Source organism: Hyaena hyaena, unplaced genomic scaffold, assembly GCF_003009895.1.
Source record: "Hyaena hyaena isolate Hyena2069 unplaced genomic scaffold, ASM300989v1 scaffold_689, whole genome shotgun sequence".
NCBI classification, from domain to species: domain Eukaryota; kingdom Metazoa; phylum Chordata; class Mammalia; order Carnivora; family Hyaenidae; genus Hyaena; species Hyaena hyaena.
This window is the reverse complement of record NW_024081322.1, coordinates 753,441-776,055: the sequence shown is the minus strand read 5'-3', so window position 1 is coordinate 776,055 and position 22,615 is coordinate 753,441. Positions and strand designations below refer to the sequence as shown.

At 39.2% G+C, this 22,615-nt stretch overlaps 1 protein-coding gene across 6 annotated transcripts in view; it reads left to right on the top strand.

Moving 5' to 3' along the window:
- The first annotated feature begins 1,220 nt into the window (after window positions 1-1,220).
- Window positions 1,221-22,615, top strand: part of RAPGEF2 (Rap guanine nucleotide exchange factor 2) — a 246,596-nt gene continuing 225,201 nt past the window's right edge. For all 6 annotated transcript variants that reach the window (XM_039217432.1, XM_039217428.1, XM_039217429.1 and 3 more), the window contains exon 1: window positions 1,221-1,932. In XM_039217432.1, coding sequence (XP_039073363.1) covers window positions 1,864-1,932 — 69 coding nt within the window. In that variant the 5' untranslated portion in view covers window positions 1,221-1,863. The remainder of the gene's footprint in view (window positions 1,933-22,615) is intronic.

The window sequence follows — 22,615 nt, the reverse complement described above, 5'->3', positions numbered from 1 at the left end:
TGTGCCCGTCTGGGGGTGGTACTGGATCTAGTGTGAAATTGGCACTTTTCCGTGTCCTCAATCTCGTGGTCATTAAAGTGTCTGAAGGTGGCAGTAAGCACGGAAGGCAGGAGAGGGAAGCTTTCCCTGAAGTAAGCTACAAATAAGCAAAATAAAATCCTTAGAGGATTTATCGCCTCTGGAGCAACTCGGAGCCAACCCCTGGGTTCAAAATGAATGCCCAGTACAGCCCATGCCTGCGGGCCAGACTTCTGCTCCGGGTCGACTTTCAGCTCTCTCGGCCTCGGCGCGGCGCCCGAAGGAGTCTGAGAGGGGCGACTGGACTCCGCAGGGTCTCCCAGGAACCGGGTGGGGTGTGGGTACGCGGCACCGCGTGAGACAGGGGAGGGGTGGGGAGAGGAGAGCCCTACGCTTCGCACCCGGGCACGGGGACTCGCGTCGCCCCCTCGGGGCCGGGTGGTGCGGGGCTCTAGCCGGCTCAGCCGAAGGCGCTGCGACCCTCGGGCGGCCCGAGCGCCGGGCTCACCTGGCGGCGACCGAAGGTGCTGCTCCAGCGGGAGGGCGCGGCCGACGGGCGGGAGCGGGGAGCGGGAGGAGGCGGGACCCAGCGCGGCGGGGACGCCCCGCCCCCCGATGATGCGGCGCCAGCCGACTCGCCTCGGCCTTGTCACTCACTCCTCACCATGGTTGCCGCACAAAGCAACAAGCCCCGGAGGCCGCTTCCTCCCTGAGGAGCGGCTCCGGCGGCCGGAGAAGGCGCAGGAGGAGGAAGAGGCGGAGGAAGCGGAGGGGGAGTCGCCGCTTCCCAAACACTCTCTCCGAGGGGGCTGTGCGCGGCTCTCGGCTCTCGGCCCTCCGCCCTCGGACGCCCGCCGCCGGGAGTCCGGACCTGGGCTGCCCGCGGCCCGCTCTTCCTCCTCCCCCGCCCCGCGCAGACCGGGCACAAAGTTGCCGAGAGCGAGTGGGCCGGAGGGCTGCAGCCCCGGCCGGGTGCTCTGGCCGCGGCGGCGCCGGCGCCGGGGCAGCTCCGCTCCGGGCGCGCCGATGGGGGGAGGCGGCGGTGGCGGAGCGCACGGCGGCGGCCCGAGCAGCAGCGGCGGCGGCGGCGGCGGCGGGGCGGCCCGAGGGGATGCAGCAGCAGTCGGGAGGGACCGCCGAGCCCATTAGACGGAGACTAGGAGCGGCTGCGGCGGCGGCGACTGGGCTTCGCAGCTCCCGGACCTGAACCAGCCGTTCCGACGGCGGCTGCGGCGCCCAAGTGCTCGAGGACCGGGGACGCGGGAGATCCGAGTGCTTCGCCGAGACTCGCGGGCGGCGGCGTGAGCCCCTGAGAGGAGGGGCGACCCTCAGCGCCTGAGGGGAGAGGAGGCCCCGTCCGCCTGCAGCCTTCCTCTTTACTGTCGCCCGTACCTCCCTAAAAATAACTCAGGCCCGCCAGAGCCAGAAGGAGACGCCACTGTCCCCGGAGTGGAGCCGGGGGAGGCGTGTCGAGCCAGGCCCGGAGGGAGCCGGGCGCGCCAGGAAGCCTTTCCCTGCTGAGCGGCGAGGAAGAGGAGGAGGAGGAAGGAGAGTTCCCGGCCGCCGAGCGCCCGCCGGGACCCTTCGGGCCGCGGGGCTCGGGCGCTGCGCGCTGCCCGCCGCCTTCGCGCGGCCTCGCTCTCCCGCCGGGTCTCCGGCGCGCCTGTCCCGCGCTCTGGGCCGCCGGGCCCAGCGGAGCCGCCCCCCCGTAGGCCCCGTCGCCGCCGCGGTTTGGCTTATTAGCCGCGGGCGGGCGGAGCGCGCAGGGCGGAGGCAGCCGCTGCGCTGGGCCGGGAAGAGGCCGAGCAGGGTGCGGAGCGGCCCCGGCCGGGCCCCCGGGGGGAGATGGCGTCCTACGTGGATAACAGCTTCCGCCAGGCGGTGATGAAGAACCCCGCCGAGAGGACCCCCCAGGTGAGACCCGCCGGGACTCGGCTGGATTTGTGCGGCGCAGGCTGCGCCCTTTCCTATCCCCGTCTCCCCTTCCTGACACTGTTGGCCGCGCGCATCCCACTTCTCCCATTCGGACCCCTAACTTCCAATGGCATTTCAGCTCCGAATCTTTTCCCCTGGTCTTCCTGGGTTTAGTTTTCCCTCTCCTCCATAGTCTCCCTTTCTCTGCCCTCCCCATTACTGCCTTCCTCCTACGTTTGCTCGGCGGTGGAGGGAATTCTCCAATTAGCTTCTCCTCTCTTCCCAGTGGTACACTGGGGCTTCGGAATCTCGGGGGGAGGGGGGACTCGCCTCCCCACGGCCAGCTACTCCCGCCACCCTGGCTGCGGGCCCCTTTCCTTCCCATGCTTCTAGCCCCCTTTACCTTTAGAGTTCTGCGGTGTTTGGAAAGGTATAGGAAGGGAACTTGGGATGGCTCTGTGAAAGACTAGTCCGTGCTGACCTTCTAAAGTAAAACATTGGGATGTTTGTGTATTTACTGTTTGGCTTCTCTGAAAAAGGGATGCTGCTTTCCAGTGCAGGGGAAGTAAAGTTGATTAGCTAGCTTAGTGCTTTGGGTTAAATTGCGGCCATAACTGCAGAGTAGGCATATTCAAATACACCCCCGGAAAGGGCGCCCTGCGGATTCTTTCGGTGTTGCACAACCTTGTCAAAATTAGATAACTTTGTTAACCTTTATACGTTCGTTTGCCTTCAGCCTTAATTTTTCCTTTTTCTTTAAGTGGAGCTGTTGCTGATGGTGTTGGATTTGGTTGTCTCAAGTTGGACTGGAGAGGGGGAAATTGTATAAAAATGTGGTGGTTAGATTTTTTTTTTTTTTTTTGCTTTTAGTTGCTGGCTGCCTAATGACGCATATTCCTAAGCATTGGGGTGGTAACTACAGGGGATCCTGCTGCCAACCCTCTTAAGACAAATAAGCCCTCCTGATCCTTGGGACCATCAGACATTTAAGATCTGATGCCTGAAAGAGTTGCTTCGCTGCTTAGGTGTTGGACACCATCTGTTCAAACCCAAATGCTCTCCTTCTCTGATGTTGATTATTATTATTTAATGTGGGGAGAACAGAATAAAATAGAATCTTTCACTGGCTGCCTTTGGACAAGGCCCAAGAATGGCACCTGGTACCGTTTCTGATTTTTCGTTTTTTCTGGTGGAGCCTTCACATCTGGGGGATCATAGATTGTACATATTTACCAAAAGAGTGGAAGATGTGTGCTAATTTTACAAGAATATTCATTTCACTGTGTCTCCGGAAAGTTCCAATTCTAAAGGATTATTTTATCAAAACCAAGCAGTGTCCTGGTTTGATCTTGTCTTCCCCTGGATGTTCCACTGCCTCCCATGTGCCTTCCTCCTCTACTGTTTATTTGAAAATTGTCCATTGAATCAGTCTTCTGCATCCGAAAATGCATGTTGTATGATGGGAAAGCAAATTTCAGTGAAATATGTCAGTTCCTTTCAGTGTTTGAAGTGCCAGATGAAATCATACAAGTTGAGAATATTAGAACCTAGCAAGGCAAGTTGACAGTATTAGAACCTAGAAAGGCAGGTCAGAAAATGATGTCATAGGCCTTTAGTGGAAATCAGAGCGGGGCGGGGAGAGTAGTGCATTTGGTTGATTAATTAGAATAGCAATGACTTAAAACCTGCTATCAGTTGGGGGGGGAGGACTCACCAAACCAGACTGCAGGAGATAAAACCAACACTGTGAAAGCATGTGGATGGTGCCAAATAAATGAACTGTTAAACTTTCCTCTTCTTTTGCCAGTTGTGTAGAATAGAGTAAAAACACACCTAGCATAGAACTTGGCCTGATTCAGAAGTGGGCCAGTTACTACTAACACTGCAAGATGAAAGCTTCATTGATAGTCTGAAAGCACATTTCTCTCCACCAAACCTTCATAGGAAAAGTAAACACAGAGAAAGCTATCAAACATTTTGAATGTCATTAAGTGTCCGCCCTATTAACTTTGATGTTCATTTGGTTATTACTGACACATCCCCATGTTTGCTTATCATTGTGTTAAAGAGAAAGTGGCTTGAAATGTGAATGTTTTCCCATCCTTACCTGGCTTGTCAAAAATAATCTTGTGGAAGTTTGAAATGTACTCAAAAGTAAAAACATGTTTTGGTGGAAGGTCCTTTTTATATTGAGTGCTTTGTTAAGGACCGGAAGTTATTTTGTACTATCTTTTCTCATTCATGCTTGAGAGTTAGACGTTTGTAATATGAAGAAAGCAAATGTATTAAATAAATTTGGTATCATGAACGGAAGGCTATGAATTAGGAAAGTTTTGCTGTCATGCTTCCTTCTGTTTTTCGGGATAGGCTTGATAAAGGAGTTCATATGATTTTCATTACAGGCAAAAGGAAGATGCTATAAAAGAATAGAGGATATATATAATTTTTTGTGGTTAAATTCAGGTTTTTTTTTTTAATCCCACTATCCCAGTTTCTTTCTCAAACTCTGTTAAGGCATAGCTTTGTATTTGGGTCAATCAGTTGCCTAGAAGTTAATAGTGATGTTACTAGTGTAACCTAAGATGTTAGCTGGAAGAGAATTTGGGGGTGGGGAGAGCCCCAGTGTAAACATAGAGACTTTGCAAATTGGGGAGCTTTTTATGCAACCTATTTTATTTAGTCACATCATTAGAGAGGCAGAATCGTAAGGAGAAATTAAAAGAAGAAAAGTCACATGAATTTTTAGCCATATCATGAGTACTTAGATTTAAGAGGCTGTCACTCTTTCACCTTAGATTCTGAGAGGATGAAAAAAATCTTTGATCCAGTATGTGTCCCACATTATGTGTCTGGAAACCTGGCTAAGTTTTAGTCATTGGGGCACTGTATTCTAAATAGCAAACCCCTTGAAAATAATGAACACTAAATGTTCTATTGATATTTTTCAGGTCACCTCTGTTGAAAAACAGGACTCTTAAGTAATTGCTTTATTAAACTATTTGGGTTTATGCTTTAATCATTTAAATGAGAAGCTTGGTCACCAAAGCAATTTAGTAAAGTAAAAGATGTAAATAAATTGCAAGCAGCTTTATCCCCTAAGGCTTTAAACAATAAAATGCTTTTTCTAAACCATTTTATTAACTTGTTGAGTTCAGACCCTTTGCAGTTGCTTCTGTAGTGTTCATATGCATGTTTTTAGTTTTTCAGGTGAAACATCTATTGCCTTATTGTTTTCTCTTCTTTCAAGATCTAATTTAATGTGTTTTTAGGTAGTTATAAAAGTTATTTTTTAAAATGATGTATGTTAAACAGCAAGCACCATCTTATTTCTTCATAGTTAATAATATTACTTTGTCCTTCACTACGGAAAATTTTTTTTGACTCTTGCACCTTACGATTTAGTTGTTAACTCATGAATTTGTCAGCTGAGAGTTCATAACAGGGTATGACTTAATTCTTTGCAAAGTCACTTAGTCATAATCAGAGGGCTGAAAAATACCTTTTGCCCAGAGAACTTTTAAATTATGACAATCTGCACAAGAGTATCAATGGTAAATATTTATTTAACTTTCAAATCTAGTGGAAGAATTGTGTTTATTACAGTTACATTTTCCATTTGAGGTTCTTTTTATCATTGTTTATGAGCAGTTTCATATATTCATTTGACAACTTACACTTTGATTATATTTTAGCTCATTTTGGGGCTCTGGTAATAAATATTTGGTTCGATGTAGTTTTTGTCCAAAAAACACAACAAAATGATTTTTGTGCAGTTTTGAAAAGCATGTTTCACTAAGTAATGCCTGTTTGGCCATAAGCATTTTCCTTTCCTAACAATGATATTTGAATTTGTAGGTTAAAAAAATACACGTTTTTAACTGAAATACTAATTTCAGACTGTATTAGCATGTGACTTTGAACAAGTGAGTACTTAAATTTATGGTAAAAATTAACATTCTTTTGTTGTATTGGTAGAAACTTAGTTGCCTTCACATAACCTTTTAAGCATTTAGTAATTAACAGTTCCGTAATTAGCTTTGCATATCTTGGCTGAGGTTCAGAATGAGTGCCTCCAGCTGCATTGCTATATGTGAATTGGCTTAATGCAGTTCTTCCCAGACTCTGGACTTTCACAGAACAGTTACAAAAAAAAATAATAATAAAATAAAAGGAAGAAAAGGAAGAGGACTACTCAGTTGCTAACTTGTTTCATTTTTTTCCCTTCAAGAAAGGATGTAAAATAAACTATAGCCTTCTATCATTATCATTTTATTAAAGGTCTTGCCCTTTAATAAGAAAGGGAGGATATACTATATTCTTGAAATCAAAGATTCTTTGATTCATAAAAAAACCTTGTTTTTGTTTTATTGTTTTTAATTTTACTGTGGGTATGAAAACAACTTTATCTAGGTGGAATTTTGTGGGGAGTTAAATGATAACAGTAGGTCTACCCTTGGTGATATTTGAAATTCAAGTCACATAAAATAACAGTGGGATATAAATCAACTATCTGAAGTAAAGATATAAAAACCTTTTAAAAATATAGACTATGCTTCTTCTTGACTTATTTGAAAACATTTTTTTACCTATTTAAACAAATTTTTTAAATGTTTTATTTCTGAGAGAGAGAGAGAGCGCGCGCGCGCAGGGGAGAGTCAGAGAGAGAGGGAGACACAGAATCTGAAACAGGCGCCAGGCTCTGAGCTAGCAGTCAGCACAGAGCCTGACGTGGGGCTCAAACCCACGAACTGTGAGATCATGACCTGAGCTGAAGTCAGACGCTTAACTGACTGAGCCACCCAGGTACCCCTTTTTTTAAAACTTATTTTGTAAAATAAGTTTTATAGGTAAGGAAGAAGAATTGTAATTACCTGAAGTAACTTTGATCTAGACTAGAGAGATAGGGAAATGTGGTGATAGTTCTTTGATATCTGAATTTTATGAGTCTTTCCCTCTCCTCACCCCGTTTTTGGCACCAGACAGTTCTCTCATCTGTAAATGAGGATAATAGCTTCCTGAGGTTGTTTTATGGATTAAGCAACAGAAAGTACATTTACCATTTAGTGCAGTGTCTAATAGTTATCCTTGTAGCACATTAAAAGCCTTTTTTTTTTAATGTTTATTTATTTTTGAGACAGAGACAGAGAATGAGCAGGGGAGTGCCAGAGAGAGGGAGACACAGAATCTGAAGCAGGCTTCAGGCTCTGAGCTAGCTGTCAGCACAGAGTCCGATGTGGGGCTCCAGCTCACTAACTATGAGATCATGACCTGAGCTGAAGTCAGACGCTTGACCGACTGAGCCACCCAGGCACCCCTCATCGTAGAACATTTTAATGAAATACTTTTTACCAGACCTTGGGAATTCAAAGATGAAATGAGACATCTGTCCTTCAAGTATCTCACCAGTGTCTTGTATCTTTTAAATAGGATGTAGTGCTGTAGCAGCTGTCCTATGCCAAAACTGAAGAGGCTTTGGGCTCTCTAGATGAGGTGTCCTGTGCTAACACTGAAGAGGCTGTGAACTTCTGTATTGAGGCTGTATTGAGCCTTAGGGTAGTAGGAATTTATCTATCAGGGAACTGGGGGACAGCAGGGTGTTCCAGACAGACCTGCTGTCGTATAAGTAGCACATGTGGTTGTAAGAAAATATGTGTAGGCCTTTGTGCCCTGTGCTTGGAGACAAGAGAGTGAATGGGAGATGGGGAGTTATTTCACTGGAGTGTACATAGTTGTGGTTTGAAGGAGAGGAGAGGAGACCAAGAACTTTGTTAAAGGGTGATGTCTGTTCTTTAGGCTTGAGATGGTTGGGAGCTTGATGTACACAGTGGAGATAGAAGAGAATTATCGCAGTAGTAGAAATTTTTGGACAGGCTGACTGAGTGTGTGCACATTTATATCAGCTACTAATTGTATCAAACAAAGTGCACATTATGCTAGTTATAGCATAGTCATGGTAAATGATAATGATGAACATTTCTTAATTCATAGGAACATTTCTAAGTTGCTGAGTTCTTTTATTAAAAAAATTTAACTTATGCTATTTCTTTCTTAAACTTTGATATCTTCTACATTCTGGAATCTGATTGGGTTTTTTTAGTTTATTTTTTAATTCATTTTGAGAGAGAGATAGAGAACAAGTGGGGGGGGGGGCAGAAGGAGAAAGGAGAATCCCAAGCATGCTCTGAGCCTTGGGAGACAGAATCCAAGCAGGCTCTGCGCTGTGCTGTCAGCACAGAGCCTGACACAGGGCTCAAACCCACGAAGTATGAGATCATGGCCTGTGCCAAAGTCAGGAGTCGGATATTTAATCAAGTGAACCACCCTGGCACCGCCTCTACATTCTGGAATTAATGTGAAATTTCTGATTTATCATATGCTAAATAGGTTAGTATTTCTTAATTTGTAATGATGTGATTTTTAAGCATTCTGTCCTTTGAAAGGGTTGGTTAATATCTGAATTTAAGCAGGAAAAATGGATTTATTTATATAAAAGTGCACAGTTGACTTACGATGGCACAAGGTCATGATTGTATAAGTGTTTGAGAACAGTTTCTTAGTCCCCATACCATTTTTGTTTCCATAGATTAGTTAATGTTGACAAGTTAGGAAGGAGAAGCAAATTGTAGTACATATTATTGCTCTTTTGTAGCTCTGTCAGAGATTGAATATATATAGTTAGTCAAAATATGTTCAGTAGTTATAATGTCAGCCTTTGTGTGAAGGAAAACAAGCTGATTCCTACTTTATTTAGGCTGTTAGGATTTTATCTTTTCAGGAAAAAAAATAAAACCCTCTGGTCTTACATGCTAATTAACCACTACATTACTGAACGGATTACCTTACGTGTTTCTTGCTGTACTCCAGTGTTTCCTTTTCTCCTTCAGTTTGTGGAAGGATTTACCTTTGGTGTGTCTGTGGAGTGGAAAGTTTAGTTCTTGCATTTTAAATGGTCTTGGCTCCACAATTTCTGTGCTTTCACATCCTTAATCGTAAAAAGTGTTTTGGAGGAGTTGGTGTTTGTGATTTGAAGGGGAACTTTGTTTTGTCATTGGAATTAAACCCTCTTCTTTCTTGCTGTAGTTTCTCATTACTTGCCTCTTGCAAGTCGAAAATCATAAATTGTGGGTGTTTAGGATTTCTCAAATACTTTAATATGAGCTAAATGAATTGAAATAAAAATGTACATTTTGATCCTATTAACAGTTGGTAGTTTAGTTGACAAACCAACACTCATCATCATAATTGGCCTCTTCTTTAGCTCATGGTATTTGTTGCCGCCCAACATAAAAGCTACTAAGAAGAGACCCTAAAGAAGAATTAGCCATTAGCTGGTTATTCCAAAGAAGCCTGGTAGTAACTTTCTGAGAAGCTACCTAGCAATCAATGGATTTGAAGGAGTTGAGGCACACTGGTGATTATCTGATTTCTCCTGAGTATTCACTCAAGTCAAAACTCATTATCTTTATTTTTAGCTTGTTAGTTTCAGATAATTGTAGATTCACATGTAGTTGTAAGAAATAATGCAGAGATCATATGGACCCTTTACCTAGTCTTCCCCATTAACAACCTTTTGTGAAATGCCAAGATATTGGCATTCATACAATCTAGATACAGAACAATCCATCACCATAAGAATTCCTCTTGTTGCCCTTGTGTAGACAAAATCATTTCCTGTCCCTGCCTCTGGCAAGAACTAATCTGTTCTCCATTGGTATAATTTTGTCATTTCAGAAGTGTTAAATACATGGAATCATAACAATATTTGACCTTTGAGATTGGCTTTTTTTCACTCAGCATAATGAAAGCTTGTTACCTTTTGGCTAAAATGAATTTCTACCATTGTCATTGAGTGGTTTGAGCTGTGTTCCTAAAATACCAATAATACCTGGGGAGGGAGGAGTGTGAGTTAAAGTGGATTTGAATAGTGACAATGATGAGAAAATTCTATGATAATATGTATAAAATAATGACCAAAGATTATAAGGTCTTAAATGAGCAAGAGTTGTCATAGTATAACACATTGGGATATTTCAATACATATAATTTCTTTCCATAAAAATTTGTGTATGTGGAGGGGGAGGGGAGTCATAATGGAAGTGGTAAATCTAACCATAGCCATCAATGATCTCTCATTCAAAAAAATAACAACAACAACAACACAACAACAACAAGGGGTGCCTGGGTGGCTCAGTTGGTTAAGTGTCCAATTTCGGCTCTGGTCATGATCTCACGGTTCGTAGGTTCGAGCCCCTGCTTTGGGCTCTGTGCTGACAGCTAGCTCAGACCCTGGAGCCTGTTTCGGATTCTGTATCTCCCTCTCTCTCTGACCCTCCCCTGCTCACGCTGTCTCTCTCTCTCTCTCTCTCTCTCAGAAATAAATAAAAACATTTAAAAAAACAACCAATCACTTGATTATCCCCAACTGAAGTGACATCTTTACAATTCAGAAGGAAGTTTAATGAATGTGTTTATAAAGGAGTCTCAGTGGTCAGTTTGAACAACAAAACAAAAATGAGTTATAACTTCTGAGGGATAAATATCCATGAGTTCATACCAATATAAGTAAATAATTGAATAAATAGATAAGTGGGGGAGAAGAGATCGCTCTTTGTTACTGTAGAATTATAATAAAAAAATATATATATGTAGAAGGAATGATGGGAATAGAAAATCACCAGTAGGCAAACATCATAGCAATAATTGTTGTAAGCAAGAATCCTCAGTTGATGTCAGTATTAGTGAGTGAAAATATGATGAGAGATCTATATGTCAAATATCATCAGAAGATTTGCATAGTCTCAAATTATCTCCCCAAGATTAATTAATTAAAAGAGGAAATCAGGGGCTTCTAGGTGGGTCAGTAGGTTAAGCGGCTGACTTTGGCTGAGGTCATAATCTCATGGTTTTGTGGGTTTGAGACCTGCGTCTGGCTCTTTTCTGACAGCATGGAGCCTGGAACCTGCTTCAGATTCTATGTCTCCCTCTCTCTCTCTGTTTCTCCCCACTCATGCCCTCAGTCTCTCAAAAATAAATACACATTTAAAAAAATTTTAAAAAGAAGAAATCAGTGCCTTTATAGTGAGGAAAACTGGTAGACACTAAGTGAACCAGGTTAATCAATGTTATACCACCACTGTCAAGTAACAAAACTGAACTGAGTAAATTTCAGGATCTAATTGGCTTTATTGAATGGTTCCTGAATCAGGCAGCATCCCATCTAGCAAACAGGAAGGAGCTCCCAGAAGATGTAGAAAATAGAAGGCAGAAGGGAGAAGGGAGAATGACATCAGATTATTTCATTTTCCTTTGGGGGATGGAAAGGGTCTATGTGGCAAGCTACCTCATTGGTGTTGACCAGTTAAGACTAATTATTAAGTCTTTGGTTACGTGGGTTTAGTGCAAGTGGCTCCACTTTGGGCCCCTTGTTCATTTTTAACCTCAGTAATGATAAGACATATCAACCTTATGCTACATTGAGAAGGGTACATTTGTGACAGTATTCTTACTAAAAATATTTCCACATAAATGTCAGAAAATATCAGACAAACTCAAATTTTAAGACATTCTACAAAATAACTGTACTGTTCTCAAAGGTGTCCAGAAATGCTGAAGAATTGTTACAGAGTGAGTCTAAGCAAATGTGAAAAACAGATGAGTTTTGAGATTCTGGATTAGATTCTGGACCAGGAAAAAAATGTTATTAGGACAATTGAAGAAATTTTATCAGCTAGATAATTTTACTATGGTTATTTTACTTGTTTAATTATGGGAAGTTAAATGAATACATAGGATCTCTGAACTATTTTTTATATAGTTTTTTTAGTCTAAAGTTATTTCAAAATTAAGTTAAAAAAAAAGGCATAGCTTTTGGAGTTTTATTGTGACTCTGATAAGGGGCCTCAAGTTAAGATATTTTGAAAAATAATCTTTTTCGTGATTAATGACTTAATCTTACTGAAGAGCCTAGCCCTTTCTAGCTAAATATCTTGTATGCATTGGACCATTAATGATGTGGGTGAAGCAGTATATTAGTTGGAAGAAATTTAAAATACACATACACACTAACTAATGGATAAATGGACAAGAAGAGCTAAAATAATGAGTTTTTAACTATTCACCTTTATTCCTATCTGAATTTTGTAGATAGTTACAAAATGCCACGTATTTTACCAGTTTTGAATGTTTCATAATCCTGAATTTTAGTGAATTTGTACGTTTGGTATAAGAAAAAACATAGGAAATAAAATATTCCATGCACATTAAGCACAGTAGAAAAGAAATTGTGGTGGAAGCTTAAGGAAATCAGTTTAGGTGAAATTAAGGTTGTAGATTCTCCCCTCCCTCTTTTCCTTTCCTGTGAATGTAAAGATGGTTTAAATTATTACTGTTGGTGAGAGTGAGAGGGTGGAGGGAAGGAGAAAGCAAGGGTGTATTTAAGATGTTTGGTCAGAGGCAGTATTAACCACTGTAGATGTGATAATACTATCTAAGCTGAATGTGGTCAGTACTTTCAGTACTTTTTAGGACTTTTTATATTAGAATTAAAAAAAGAATTTCTTTTAAATCAGTTCAAAGTAGAAACATCATTACAAATTTCTTTCTTTCATTCATTTGTACACCTTTGTTTCTCAGTTGTAAAGCCAGCCTCAGCCATCTATCCCCTTTCCTAGCCCTCTTTCCTTCCAATTAGCCACGTGTTTTTCCTATTTATTTATTTCGGTAAATACTGGAAAATGCATGCTGTATTTATATACAAAGTACTTTTTTTCCCCCCTTCAGAAACAAATTGGCACTGGAAGATTGGATTAAAAATATGGCACCCAACATTTGAGGTAACTACAAATTATGTATGAAAGTATTTACCTTTTTCAATTATAAAGATATAAACCATTTAGTTTCTGTATTTCAAGAGTTCTTATGTTTGATGTTTTCAATAATAAATTACATTTGAGGGCACAAGCGGAAAAGAAAAGAGCTGGCCAGGCTTTAAAGTAACTAGATCGTCAAAATAAAAAATGTGAAAATATTAAGTGTAGGCTACATCTATTTATTTTAACATTCATTGAGTTCTGTATATATAACTGTATTATTCAGGCTACTAAGTTTCTGATTTCTTCCCTAAGATACATTATGCAGTCTCACAAACTCTGTTTTAAGCTCACTCAGATTTATTAGAAAATACGTGGTGAAGTTGTTAGAAATATTTGGCTATCTATGTTACATTACTTATAGTATTAAGAAACTGCTTAATCAAATGTATACATTTGCAAACAACTAGAGGTGAGTTTTAAAAAATTAAGAGTTTAAAGTAATGAACTGCAGTAACAAAAAGCCAAGAATTGAGGTAAGGAGAATTTGACTGCCTTTCAGTTTTGTTTCTAATCTTCACTCATGTAGAGCTGGAAAAAATTGAGGGGCAAACTTCAGGGGGCAAATTTTATCTGCATACCTGTCTTTTCTCTTTCTGTTTAGGAAACCACAAACTTCTTTTAGAGGCAGATAGTGTAGGAAGAGACCCAAAAGTTCTTTCCAGTATGAATCTCCAGACCCAGTGATGGGGATGAGTGGAATTCCTGTCTTGATTCCATTTTCTTTGGTATGGTTTAAATCTACATCACACAGAGAGAACTCTGTGGGAGGTAACATGGTAAAGTCGTTTTGCTTTAGAAGTCCTTGTTCCCACTTTATATATTCTGGGCTGGCTATTTTCCTTTGTAGTTATACATTTATATCTTTAATTGTGTTCACAGAATAGTTGTTCTGAGTTCATTTAGTATATTTCTTTCATGTAACCTAGTCCTTATGTATGGTCTTGGATTTTGATGTCAAACAAACTCCTTTGTGGTCCTGGGCAGATTACCTAACTTTAGTGGATTTCAGGTCTTTGGATTTAATGGACTATTAAAGTTTCATAAAACACTGGGGCACTGACATTGATTTGTCACTTATTTTGCCAACTAAGCATATAATGAATGTAAACTTGTTCTCTACTATTCCCATTTCATAAAAGAAAGGACATTTTGATATTATAAAAGAAAAAAAGCTCAGAATAAATTAATTTAACTTTGTTTTATTATGTTACAGTTTTTGTCAAGGATTGATGAAAATTTTTACCACGGGTGTGTGTGGTAATATTACCTCATATCATTGTGAAGATTAAATGTGTTCATGTATATTAAAGTTCTTTGACAGTCTCTGGCATAAATAGTTTAATGAATAGCTAATAATAGTTAACAGTTAAATAATAAATTTTATATTAACAAATTTAATAACAAAATACTAATATTTGTTATTAATATTATTTTTCAATTAATTGGTATTCATTTACAATCTGATCTTTTCCCCTTAGATAATTTTTCTTTTTCTTTTTTTTTAATGGTTACTTGTTACTGAGAGAGAGAGCATGCGCAAGTGAGGGAGGGGCAGAGAGAGAGGGAGACAAGATTTGAAGCAGACTCTGCTCTCAATGCAGAGCCTAATGTAGGGTTCAAACCCACAAACCCTGAGACCATGACCTGAGCTGAAGCCAACGCTTAATTGACTGAACCATCCAGGCGTCCCTCTCTTAGATAATTTTTCATCATTAGTGTGCCTTATGGCTAATTCACCAAAGTGATTTGTAACATGAATCAATTTCATAGGCTTGATTCATAGCATGAATTGTGTTTGGATTGCACAAGAAACCTGAAGGTAGGTAATGTAGGATTGGCGTAGATGCTGAGATGTCATTAAGGAAACTAGCTCAATCTCCTACATAGCAAGTGATTTTGGCTTTTAGTCACAAGATAACCGCTGCCCCACCAAACAGAAGAGAAGAAGGGAAAATGTTTTCTTGGTAAGGATTCATCTTTTAATTTGAAGGAATGCCCTTTTCAGATACTTGTCATTGGCCAGAGCTGTGTCACATGACTATTCCTAGTAGCAAAGGAGGCTGGAAATTGGAGTATTTTGCGTTCAAGGCTCCATATTACAGAAAGGCAGGAAAGAAAGATTAAGATGAATGAGTGCTGTGAGCTGATAGTATTTGTCCAACTTTGCATAGGAAACAGATCGTTGTATTAAGTTTATGCAGTGATTCTCTGGAGACCTCTTTGAAAATCTTACTGGATTATACAGCTACATTATTGCAGGTACAGTTATGGAATCATACAGATATATTTAACTTCTTGGTTCACTTATTAGGTATATGGTTATTAATTTTCTGAACTGTAATCTCTTATTTGAAAACAGAAATAAAAATACCAGTGGGTGAGCCTTATATGTAAATATAAATACATAAAAGTTTATGATATTTATTGAATATCAATGTCACTTTTAAATGGAATTATTTCTAAGTGGTAACTATTGATTTACACATTGATTTAAAGTTAAATGTAGGCTTACATTTGTTTTTTTATGTTTATTTATTTTTGAGAGAGTGTGTGAGTTGGGGAGGGGACAGAGGATCTGAAGGAGGCTCTGTGCTGTCAGCAGAGAGCCTGATACGGAGCTCAAACTTACAAACTGAGATCATGACCTGAGTCAAAGTCAGACCCTTAACCGACTGAGCCACCTAGGCACCCCTAGGCTTACATTTCTAAATTAGTTACTCTTATTTCAAATTTACTCCATTTTTAAAATTGCAAAAATTTTATTTCATTTTTTAATGTGCTCCATTTGTGTGTTCTTATGTTACTATGTGTAGTAATATTTTGTCGTTTCTCTGTGACTTTATGGCTACAGTCGTTATTCCTCCCAGAAGTTGAGTCATCGCTTTATAAATACATATACATTTGTATATAAAACATTTGTAAAAGAAAGCTATTCAGTTTTCTGTACTTTGAGTCCATACTTCTCTCATAAACTTACGTCTTTAAGAAAAATGGTTTGATATTGAATGTTATACAAGACTAGTTTTGATACTAAAACTTTAAGTATGCACTGTGTACTGCCTTAGAGCAATTGTATTTAGTTATGGGCTTTTTATGGTAGTTTTCAAGATTTATATAGATAAACAGTACTTATGTGTAGTGAGGTCAGTTAAACAATTTGCTATCAGGAGCTAGTGGCTAGAAATGTTATTGGAAAGAGTCATGGTTATTTGTCATTTAAAAATAGTGTGTGTTTTCATAAGTTACTTGTTTGAGTGGGGTGAGGTGGGGTGTAATAAATGCCTGAAATCGGAGTCTGAGTTAGGACCCTGATTTCATTTAAAATGGATTAGCTTGCACTGTGTCTATTCAACCTCATTAGAGAGCTTACTGGTCTGGGACTTAACTATCCATCTTTCAGGCTCAGGACTTGGCATACCCTTGGTGCAGAATTGGAGCCAATAAATATTTAATGACTTGATCATTCTTCCCTGATACAGGGGAAGTTTGAGATCCAGGGGAAAAAGTAATTAAATACTTCCATATTAATTGCAAGTTGAATAAGAGCTGAAAAGGAGTAGTAATTTTTGGTTCAGTTTCTGTAACATATAAGTTCTCTGATTTTATAGAAACATGTACCTTTGTGGGACAAAGTTATTTTTATTGAGTATCAGGCAGTTGCCTCCCTGTGAGTTTAATCACTTTGATGCTAGTATTTTAAACTGTCATTTACATGGTGTTTTCACTGGCATTTAACAGAGGGTATAAAGTTTTTCTCTGGGTTCCTGTGACACTTTGTCCTATTCAAATTTTTTATTACTTTGAGATTTTTGATTATTGTCAGGAACAGTAATTTATTTTTTTTTATTATTTTTTTAAAAAATATTTTTATTTATTTTTAGGAGAGAGAGAGAGAGACAGCGTGAGCAAGGGAGGGTCAGAGAGAGAGGGAGATACAGACTCTGAAACAGGCTCCAGTCTCTGCGCTGGCAGTCAGCACAGAGCCCGATGCGGGGCTCGAACCCACGAACCGTGAGATCACGACCTAAGCGAAAGTCGGACGCTTAACCGACTAAGCCACCCAGGCGCCCCCAGGAACAGTAATTTAAATTAATGACAGATTTAAGTAACAAAATTAAATTCAATTCTAGTATCTGGGTTAATTTTGACTGTTACTAAGTAGAGATTCTAGCCTTGACCCATTTTAATAGATAAGACCATTTTTTAATTGTAGAATGACTTACATGCTAATATAGGAACTTAACAGGTGGTGTTAGGAATAGATTAAATATACTCCATTGAAACCTTACTCAACTTACTGATCACATATAAAAGCTTAAGAAAAAGCACGCTGTAATAAAACTTATTCTAGGTAAATTTGTAGTAGATTTTTAGCAAGAGACATTACTTAAATACATATATAGAGGAGTGTTTAACTTTCACTTCATTGTCTTCTACTTTTCACCAGTACTTTATTTTTAATTTTGACATGTAACTCCTTCATGGAATAAGATAATGTGATTTCTGGAGTATCTGGAAGGCCCTAATCCTTAGAATGCTTTCCCTCACCTGATGATGCCTAAAGTGACCATGAGGAAAACATGTCAATATTGGTTCTTGGTATTGAGTGGAACCTTAGATCATTGTCCCACAGACCTGTAGATGGTCCCTGGGAAGCTTCTGAGGGGCCTTTGTGGAGGCCTAGAAATCTAGACTAGCTTGCACACTTAAGTTTTTATTAGAAAAAGGAGATTCACTACTAAAAAAATGTTGAAAATCCCTGATCTAGTTTTGACTCCTGAGTAGAAGAAATAAACAAAAGTAGTTCAGTAAATTTCACCATGTCAACAGAGACAGAGCCAGCAAGCTTGAAAATTTAATCCTCTACATCAGGGCTAGCGAACTATTGCCCTTGGACCACATTCAACCCATAGCCTGTTTTTTTTGTGTAAAGTTTTATTGGAACACAGCCATCCTCATTCTTTACATATTGTCTGTGGCTGTTATCATGCTATATAGGCTGAGTTGAGTAGCTGACAGAGACTATGTGGCCTGCAAAGCCTAAAGCATTTTACTGGTCTGGCTCTTTACAGAAAAGCTTGCCCTTTCCCTTAGACTTTCATCTATATGAAAATGCAGATACTTTTGGAAGAGTGTGAGTGTAGGGTGATTATTCAGTACTGCTATCAGTTAAACCTCAGAGAAGTGGAAACTTCCTTTTTAATATTTGATAAGGTGAGGAGTTGACCAAACTTTGCTATGAGAGTGTATTTTATAATTTTGAGGGGATATTTCTATTAATATAGCAATATCCCAGCAAAAATTTGTCTTTATTTCTAATTATATGCCTTAGATTTAAGTGTGTATGTTTTCTCAGTCAAGTATTAGATAACTGCAGCGTATTGTTCTGAGCAGATTCAATTAAACAATTAAGTTTTCTAAATGGTCTGCTCTACAGTTTAGAGAACTTCAGAATGAAGAAGATGGACTGGAAATGTATATTGAATTGGTCAGAACATTAAGTCACCTGACCATTATTTTTCTTTCTCATTCAGTATTCTTTTAACTCAGAATTTGTTTATATGCACAATGATTTTTAGGAAATGTCAGTAAATTGCTTGAACTCTTTAGTGATTATAGTTATGAATGTTACAGCTACTATTCTATAGTCTATTATTAGTCAATTTATTTTTTTAAATTTTTGTTTAAAAATTTTTTAATGTTTTTATTTATTTTTGAGAAAGAGAGACAGAGAGAGAGACAGAGAGAAACAGAGAGAGACAGCACAAGGGGGAGGAAGTCAGAGAGGGAGGGAGACACAGAATCTGAAGCAGGCTCCAGGCTCTGAGCTGTCAGCACAGAGCCTGATGTGGTGGGGCTCGAATCCACAGACTGTGAGATCATGACCTGAGCTGTAGTCAGATGTTTAACCCACTGAGCCACCCAGGCACCCCTATTATTAGTCAGTTCATAAAATGAAAAACTTTAGAAACTTTTTGAAGAGTCAACTCCCATATGATGAATTGTTTTTCTTGGCATATGTCATATGTTTTAATTTCTTGTTTATTTCAAGGTAACATAACTTGATGGAAGTTTTGGCTTTTTTTTTTTTTTATCCAACAGAAAACAAACTTGTTCCCTTAGAAATAAATGCTGTAGTCTTAGTGAAGTTGATGTTTTCAATAGTACAGGAAATAAAAACATTGATTTTTAATTCTGTTAATCCATGAGCTTTGTGTTCTACTTCTTGAACACATTTGTAAATAAAAAAATTATTTTAGACTTTTATTTTACCAACAATACCCATAAGCTTAAGAACCATTCAAATTGAGTATTTAGAAATTTAACTGCTTGTGAGATAAATTTTGTCACTGATTCGTGGCGAGGTTATTTTCTGCATTTGTGATGGACCATTTAATTAATTTGTGATGGACCAAATGTTTCACTTTTGTTATACTGAAAGTGTTAATTCCTTTATATTTTGCATATACTCTATAAAAAATATCTTGCTGACTGCCTTAGTGGTTACAAAAATGTGTGTTTTGCTGCCTTCTGGTTAGCTTACAGGCTTGAAATATTGAATCATGCTAGGTTAAGAATTTCTAGTCTGTTCCATATACAGTGGGGAATCACTGGAAGCTTTTGAATCCAGGCAGTGAGTCAGGACAGTGCTTGAAGACAAATAATTTTGTAGTGTTAGGGTGAATGAGAAGGTCATGGAGGACAGAAAAGGCTTTGGGCATGCTTGAGGCATACCCTACAACTAGGCTGTTTGCACTGGACTAGAAATTACATGGAGATGAGTCTCCATCAGTTTGAAGTGAAACACACAAACTTGGGAGGATGAGGGACCAACAATGGCTTAGGACGATACTCAAAATCATTGACTATATTATTTTATATTTTGTTACTATTCTGAATGATCAGTTATGGTGTAAGAGCAAGATACATGACTGTTTTTGCATTTATATTAAGGGTATGTTAAGAATGATGTCTTACTAATGTAGCACTGTGTGTTAACTATACTGGAATCAAAATCAAAACAAAACAATTAACTACAAAAAAGGAATAATGTCGTATAGTCCATTGGCTGTAGCCTGTGAAGATAAAGTAAATGAGGAAGTTTGATTTATCAGGAAAGCCAAAGATGAGTTTGAAGTGCGGTAGGGACATAGAATATGGGTTCTTATTTATTTTACTTTTTTTTTGGGGGGGGGGTATGCTTGTGGGTGTCATTAAATACATTAAGTTTTTCTTTCCGGGGTTGTTTCTTGGGCCCTCAGTGAGAACTTGCAACTGATTTTAGGGCTCAGGGATTTAATAAGTCTTTTATATTTGCAAGCCTGTAATCATTTTACTGAAGAGATATCTTTATGCAGAGTAATGAAGAGGGACTTACCCCAACCTAGTTTCACTGTTATTTAAGTCAGCAAAAACAAAGCTTACTTTGTCAATCTTGTATTTTTTTCTTCCTAGGTATAACCACACAAGGACTAAGACTTTTAATCATTCTAATAAAGTATCTCTTGGTGATCTTTACAAATGGACTCTGAAAGGAGAAAAGAAATTATATTCCATGATAGTATTAACATAACTGTTTATGAAACATCTTAAAGACACTGGGTATAATATGTATCCTTTTGTTTGTCTGTTAGTGTTCATCCAATATGGTTTTTTTGAGTCCTACAGTTTCACTCCTGGGAAGGATGTATTTTTGTCTCAGTTTTGTCTGGGGGGTTTTTGTCTAGGTTGTTTTCAGTTGTCCAGCCTAGCTTTTTGGAGACTGTGTTTGTGGTCTTTTTCTAGGTTTTCAGGAAATCTAGGGTAGTTCTAATATTATTTTCTTCCTGAATTAGGGTTTCGTTGTTAAAAAGACAAAGCAAAGTGAAATGATTGTATTCTTTAAGCCTGTGAAATATATCAGGCCCTTTACCTGGCACATGCTGGGTGCTCCATTAAGAAACTTTGTATTGTACTAGGGCGCCTGGGTGGCTTAGTCGGTTAAGCGTCCGACTTTCGCTTAGGTCATGATCTTGCGGTTTGTGGGTTCGAGCCCCGCGTCGGGCTCTGTGCGGACAGCTAGCTCAGAGCCTGGAGCCTGTTTCGGAGTCTGTGACTCCCTCTCTCTCTGACTCTCCCCTGCTCACGGTGTCTCTCTCTCTCCTAGAAAAAAAAAAAACATTAAAAAAAATAAAAAAAAAAGAGAGAAGAAACTTTATATCGTACTCAAAGATACCCTCATTTACCTTTAATTTGCAGTCAAGAATTATTTTTATGGCTGTTTTATCTTATTTTAAATGGCCGTAGACATATTGTCTAAACCTTGAAATTGGATTTAGAGATACAGCTGCTTACTTTTTATTTATTTATTTTTTTTACTTTTCTCTATCTCTGCATCCAAACAGAAACTTGCATGGGTTTATGATCTTTCCTCTTTGTAGTGTGTTATGGCATTGTCTTTAGTAGTGGTTAACTTCTTGGCAATTACACAGATAATTTTTAAATAGCAAATATAGCTTGTCCCTCTGTGGTAATAAATTTTATCAATGTGTGTAAAGAAAAGAGGCCATTCCTGTGCGATTTGGGGAGTTAGAAGTGAAATTACTTAGTTGAGAGTATTTGTTCTAATGATGGTTTAGGGAGGAAGATACCTCTCCAAATTTGCAACAGTGTTTTGCAGTGTTCAGTGAAACTTTGTAGAAAATGTGATGAAACGCTATTACAAAATACATAGTTCCAGAATTCCTTACTCCCAAATAGAAATGTTTCCAGTGTTTACTCTCCTTCAGCTACTTTTCCTGAGAAGATAATCAATTATTATCCTTTCAGATGTTACCTAAGTTATTTTTGAACAGTTGATTAATGCAGTCTTCTGAAAGGGTCAAAAACTAATTTAAAGATTCAATCATATTATACAGTATTTTGTGCATTTGTACTTGTGATTTTTTTTTTTTAAAGGAAGGGAGTAGATGTCAAACATACTGAGTCAATTTTCAAGAAAACAATACCTATCTTCAAATTGGTTGCAACAAAATACAAGATAATATGGGAGGAAAGAGGGAAAAAAAACCTAGTAGCTCCTGTAACTCTTTGAAAGTTTGATGGAAAGCAGTCCCTAATTTTCATCAAGTTGGATGAAATTTTCTAGGAAGAATAAGAAAGGTCTCACCAATAAAATCTGGGCCTTAAAATCTGGCCTTTTGTGTAACTTACAGTTTTCTTTATATGTGAATAGGCTAAAAGACTTAACTGTAAAACATCATTTACTCTATTTTTTGCCATGGCTTTAAAAAGATGCCTGATCCCTAAAAATATTTACACACTTACATACCATGCTTATCCTTCTTCCCCTCTACTTTTAGGCTAGGTCCTAATTTCCATTCATTTTTACTTTTCTCAGCTGATTATAAGATCAAAGGTACAAGAAGAGAAATGCTGTTGTGGACTATTTACTTAGGGTGGTATTTTAGAGGAAAAAAAACTCACTAAGGCCTCCATTTCTCATTGTCCAGTAGAATCCATTCATGTGGATGGTAATTGTCAAGAATGATACTTGTAACCACAAAGAACAATAATCTTGCATTATCTTCTGGATAAACTGCTCATATGTTTGAACTGATTCTGTCAAAAGCTAACTGGAGTTTGGGAAAGAAAACATTAGTTTCTTTTCCTTATAGTTCTTCTTTCCATTCCAACTGTCATCCTTCTCAGGCCTTATCAATGGCACACAAGTAAAGCTTTTGATTTCCTCCCTTTTTACCCATGTTAGTAGTGAACTCTACTGTCTTACCCTCACATCTATCATGGCCACTTAAGGAGTGGCTCAAAGTTCT